Source organism: Helicoverpa zea, chromosome 31, assembly GCF_022581195.2.
Source record: "Helicoverpa zea isolate HzStark_Cry1AcR chromosome 31, ilHelZeax1.1, whole genome shotgun sequence".
Lineage (NCBI taxonomy): Eukaryota > Metazoa > Arthropoda > Insecta > Lepidoptera > Noctuidae > Helicoverpa > Helicoverpa zea.
Genome location: NC_061482.1, coordinates 6,681,916 through 6,688,283, shown reverse-complemented (window position 1 = coordinate 6,688,283; position 6,368 = coordinate 6,681,916). Strand labels below are relative to the sequence as shown.

General features: G+C 33.5%; 1 protein-coding gene across 3 annotated transcripts in view; it reads left to right on the top strand.

Annotated features, from left to right (window-relative positions):
• Positions 1 to 324: 324 nt before the first annotated feature.
• The window catches only part of LOC124644784 (protein cycle), a 49,200-nt gene continuing 43,156 nt past the window's right edge, over positions 325 to 6,368 (top strand). For 2 of the 3 annotated variants that reach the window (XM_047184325.1, XM_047184327.1), the window contains exon 1: positions 325 to 591. In XM_047184325.1, coding sequence (XP_047040281.1) covers positions 548 to 591 — 44 coding nt within the window. In that variant the 5' untranslated portion in view covers positions 325 to 547. The remainder of the gene's footprint in view (positions 592 to 6,368) is intronic. The other variant, XM_047184326.1, reaches the window with a different exon arrangement.

Sequence of the window (6,368 nt, the reverse complement as noted above, 5' to 3'; positions counted from 1 at the left end):
TACACACGGGTGGAGTCTCCCCTTAAACATCTGACCTGATACTTTTAAATAAAAGTGAATAGATAAATATTTCGAATAGAATAGGTAGGTAGTCATTTACTTCTGACACTATATCGTTACCCTGGTAGAAAAATAATTCGGTAAAATATTTAATATTGACTTCTACACAACGTCTTACTTTATTTTGACGCATGCAGAAAACCAGAGAACGGATACTTGCCTATTTTTTATGCTTACGTTGTGTAATGTAGTAAAAAAATAATACGAAACGCGCTCCGTTTGACGTTTGTAAACTTTTGTGTCTGTGTGTGTGTGCACTCCGTACGACAACCAAAGTGTTTTTGCTATCAGTCGTGTGTCAGTTTTATAATTATATAAAAATCGAATTAGTGCCTTTGTATAAGTGGTTTATAGTTTAGACTTTACAAACAGACTTCGAAACTTTTCTGGTGCTATTGATACTGCTTTGACAAAGTTCTAGCCAATTGAGTGATAACAATCCGACGAACTAACAAGTTCTTGAAGTTTCCATGCTTTTTAATAAGGTATGGCAGATTTTCCCAACGGGTCTAAAACTTCACAGTGTGACCAGTGAGTACTTTTTTATTTTTGACGTTAACTATGCTAATTAGACAAGGTAATTCATGTTAACGTAACCATCATAGAGTAGGCATTCTGTTAAAGAAACTCTTACCAAAAGTGTTTAATTCAGTATTGAAATTAATGTTTTTTTAATATGTTTTAAACTGTTAATAATAAACTACACAAAAAAAACTTTAAGTATAGAAAAGTTTGTCCCAAAAGGACTTTTAGATAACTTTATGGTAATTGACAACTATTTGACATACATACAAAGTTTAATCAAAACAGTAGGTACGATGTTTGTTAGCCAGTAGTATTTACTGTCAACTGCCTATTGCACATCAAAAATAACTTTAACAAGACCTTTTACAAATGTAAAAATTACAAAATACCATATTAATAATGTAGCCTACACTTAAAGTTGCTGCTGCAATGAATGCTATGAAAACACATACAAGATAAATAAAAAATAAACATTATTTCAGACCCTCGCTTCACTACTAATGGAATATTATTATCTTTTGTTAGAAATCTAGGTTGTCTCAACATTAAAATGTAGATTTCACCACTTATGCCTTTGTATCTCTTCTGTATATTTTATTCTGTCTGTGCTCACAAATAAATATCATTACATTATTTGAATATCATGTTAATTTTGTTAGAAGAAACATGCACTGCTTGTTTGCGGCTTGCTTATTGCATTTTGTGAGGCACCATTTATTGAACAAAAACGGATGGTCTTAACGTTTTCAAAAAAATTAAACTTTTCATTGTCTCTGGAAGTTTGTGGGCAAAAACTAGACAGACGTCACGAAGTCACACCACTAACCCATGCACCATAAATGAATTTGTTTATCATACTTGATTTTGTCACTGCTACAAGGGAAAGCAGAGCTGTTAGCTTTCAAGTGAACGCTAACAATTAAATTCATAATTCTGAAAAACCCAAAAAACATGGCAATGACAAGCACAATGTTACAGTATGTACTGTATAATCCCCTACTACTACGTCTTATACTGTATGTACATAGTAATTTTTCTGTCTTGTTTTGTTACTATGGGATATCCATGTTAAATAACCAGGAACATTTCAGTTCAAGGTGTTTGGTTTTAAAATTTTAGCAAAAACAATACAATTCTCTTAGTTGTAGGTCACCATACATAATATGTAAATCTATTCATAATTAAAATAAACCTGTTATTTGTGTTTCAACATCATATTATTCAAAAATATTTTCCTTAACTCTTGTGGGAATATGAATTTTAATATGGGTATTTGTAACTGACTATCATTTGCCTCTCTCACCTGTCATAACAGCAATAGCAATACCCCCCCCCCCTTTTCTTCTCATCCATCCGTCTTTTGTTTTACCTTCATACTTACTAACACACTCTTAATTACATGTCCATCATCTCTTCTTATAAAATGCTAATATCATGATAGATACAGGTCTCAAAATTTTTTATACTTATTTCCCTTTAGTACAGGGCTGTCCAGACATAATTAATTTAATGACTAACCCTCTTATTATAAAAACTGCCGCAAGTAGTGGTTTAAACCCGACTGAAGACGTCTTGGTTTGTTACGGTACTTACGATAGTCTTCACATCCTTATTACAAAACGTAGACTAAGAGAAGACTGTTTAGTACTTCGATTTGTCTATGGTTCAAATAATATCCACAGATTATAAGCAACAAATATTTAAATCATTCGTTCAATCGTTCCGAATTCTATGCGCAGTTCCTTTTTACATTATTTTGTTAAGTCTATTTTGATGAAAAATAAATAACTATGATAATAAAAAAAATATCTCTGCAGTTGAAAATATTACTTTTTATTATTTAAAGGTAATTTTTTATTTCTAGTATCTTTTAACGATATACATATGATCCAATTATTCTCTTTTAAACAACTATCGAGTTTGCGCGTATAACGGAACGTCAGCGCGCGTTTCCGAGTTATGTTTTGTTTTTAGGTTAGAAATAATTTGGATTATTTTCATCCCGATTTAAATGATTAAATAAGACGTTGTGCATCTCATTAGAACCTCTTCAAAATTAAGTGCACAATAACTTACACACAGAATATCGTGTGCATTAAATTACCAAAAGAAAATGAAACATTTGAAACAACATAAAAGTAGAAAATTATATTTTATTCCGATGTCTATTTATACAGTCAAATGCACTGGTACATGTTGGACACTGTTCTTCATCACACAATCTTGTTCCCTTTCACATCTAGGCATTTTTCTACATTTTAGCAAGCTTCCAGTCTTTTACAAACATTGCATATTACTGGCAGAGATACGGCGTGCAAAACGCCAAAATAGTCTTGAATCTGTAAATAAACAATAGACTGTATGATAATCTGATATATTTTCGGAGTTTCATCAAAATCTATGTGGTAGTTTATGCGTGGAACATAAACAAACATCCATAATAAAAACTTTGACTCTTATACAATTAATTAGGATGTTTTGGCAACCTACTTGCACTGTAAAGGCTACTTACTTTATGGCGAGCCCAGTTGAGCATCATAGGATCATCCTGGATTATCATCATGCATTCAATTGACTATTATTTCGAAAAACGTAAATCGATATTTATATCGAAAATTGTCGTCAGGTAATTTGAAGAGATTTTGTCGATGACGCATTCTGTTGGGTCCCCGGACACTCTCAATAGTATTCTAACACATCCAAGTATTCCAAATCACACATATTTATATCCACTTTCGTTTTTTTCATCACAAAACAAATAACCTCAAAAGTAAATAATGTCGGAATTTGACGTTTGTCGACTAAGTACTGCAGTTAAACTAGGGGGCTCGATGGTTTATCTTTTGTACTACAGATAGTAATAGGACTTGCGATAAACTGCGTTTTGTAATAACGTTTTTTCAAGGTCGTACTTAAAGGTGGATTAAAGGTAGTACAAAAGCCGATACTTATTTGATACCGCGTTTTATAATAAGAGGGTAAATGTTTTGGCGGCCTGCTCAAATCACAGTTAGATAAATATTAAAAAAAAATAAGTAAAGCCATTAGATTGATTATGTCAAGCAGTAGAAAAACCGGTATATTCCAATCAATACTCATCAATAGAAATCTGTGTCTATACCGATCTCACATAACATTAAAAAAAACCGGCATAGTGCGAGTCGGACTCGCACACGAAGGGTTGCGTACTATTATTTATAAAACTGACGAAAAACCACGTTTGTTGTATGGGAGCCCCCCAAAATATTTGTTTTATTTTAGTTTTCAGTATTTGTTCTTATAACGGCAACAGAAATACATCATCTGTGAAAATTTCAACTCTCTCACTATCACGGTTCATGAGATAGAACCTGGTGACAGACGGACGGATAGAGGAGCGAAAACAATAGGGTCTCGTTTTACCCTTTGAGTACGGAACCCAAAAAACCGGCCAAGTACGAGACACGTGCGCACTAAGGGTTGATACCATTTACCTAATAAAACGACCAAAAAGAACATTTGTTGTATGGGAGCCCCCTAAACTGCGAAGCCTTTGTTATAATCTCTTTTTCCCCTTTCAGTAAGACACAGACCCTAGCGACAGGCGCCGTGTCTAGATGCAAACTTTTAATTTGAAAATTAATGGAATCCTTTTCATTATACAATACGGGAGGGACCTATTACAGGAATACAAAATATGCACATAATATCAAAAGAGTTCTAAAGTAAGAGGTAAAAACAACAAGTAAATACTGTACAAGCGTGTCCTGATTTGTAGGTACTTGCCATGTTTTGATGTATCAATATACGTCACTGATAAGACAAAGGATTTTGTCTAGAATATTTTGCATGTTGCTATTTGCATTATGATGTTAGCTGGCTATCGCGACTCCTGCTATCTTGCATAGCCTGCAAGCTTATGACATCATTATCACTAGCTAGATTGTAAATAAAACAGTGCTACCGACACTGTACTAGGTACCTAATTTGTATTGAAAAATAGTCAAATTTTCTGATGGCTGCTTAGGATCTGCCACTGTTGGAGTATACTGGATACCGAAAGGTGCCTTTATCGCGAGACAGGACAGTAATAATCGTTATCAAATATATTACACATGTACTAGCAAAATCTCTTTGATCGTTATACTATCCCTAAATATAAACTCAAACTCTGGTTCTCAGTAAATATTTACGCATCACAATTTTGACACTAATTTGGCTACTATTTATTGACGACTATTTGTCGCATCGATTTTTGAAATAGGTTCACGTAAACTCTTTGTTTACAATTTGGATTGCTTACAATCACATTTTTAACCTTTTGGACAGCTTTATCCGAAAACGGTATTCCACCCTTTTATTGACAGATTTTCCAGTAGAACACTATAGGACTCGTATTTTCCGTCTGTATATTGCTCACTTGACTGGCCTACCGAATAGAATATTGGCAAACTTATGAGTATGTTAGAAACTTGAAACTTTTTGGTCCCTTTGATTGTGAAGTGGTTGTAAGACGCGTTACGCTAGAACGTTGCTAGTTGTATTATACATAACCCTCCGATCTTTATAATTCTGGGAACTCTGAGAGAGAAACGACTATTAGGCGCTCCACAAAAACATATATAAATATATTTATTTTGTCTGTTAATAGAGGGACAACTCGCCCTTCTCGGCGCTGCTAAGTTCTAATCCCGAGTTTACAATTACTTTTGCAATTTTGAACACAACGCAACGTTTTTCAAACCACTGTAATATACTTATTATTATTCTTTTCTTTATTGCACACATAAATACAGAGAGACACACTGAATACAGAGAGATAATGTACAATGGCGAGCTTAACCCAGTGTTGGGTTCTCTTCCAGCCAACCTTAGAGTGAAAGAGTGATTTGATGGGGTAGGGCAAATGTGCAACTTTATACTAATAAAAAGAATCTATATGAATAATTCCTTATAATAAATTAAATATATACCTTTTATAATTACATAAAATATATACAATATAATATATACAAATATATACACAAATATACAACCAAATATACCTTACAAAGTTGTAGACTTTTAGTTGAATATGGAACCGTCAAAACATGTAATGTACATAAACAATACACTATGAATTTATCAACCGTTCAAGGACTTTTCACAACACAATATCGAAAAATTATTCAAAATCGATCGAAATAGGTTGACATTTTCTTATTAAAACATTTTACGCTTTTCGCTATGTAAAACTAAAATAATCTGACCCATGACTAAACATGTCTCATGAATCTAGAAGGATTATATTACCCACCCGTACGTATCTACTCCGATGTTGACGTTTCCTATGTAAATTATGTAATTCAAGTAAATCATGGTGAGTTTTTCATGGGATTTAGGTATGTATGTATATGTAGTACCAACAACCAGTTTTGTTTCCGTTAGGCGGTTCATCCACTAAAGAAGCGACAGATAAAGCGCCTTGGCACGGTTGGTAGCCAGACTCCCAGCTTCTGACTGACCCACATTGGCTGACAAATAAAAGCCGAGACCAATATTTTAACATGAATTCTACAACGCATATAAACTTTTTATGATGCTGCGAAATCTTAGCTTAGTCAAGAGGCTGTTATTTAGCCATGAGCAAAGACTATGCCGGGAGCTATGTTACAGAAGTAAAAAAAAGCGCGACTGAGTTATTGAAAAGATCCCTATAAAAGTAAAATTATTTGGTTACATTTATGAAGAGAGGTTGTTAGAGGTCTCGCAACAACATATAAAATAGTAAAGTCTCGTCAACAGATACAACTGTATTGTGACTA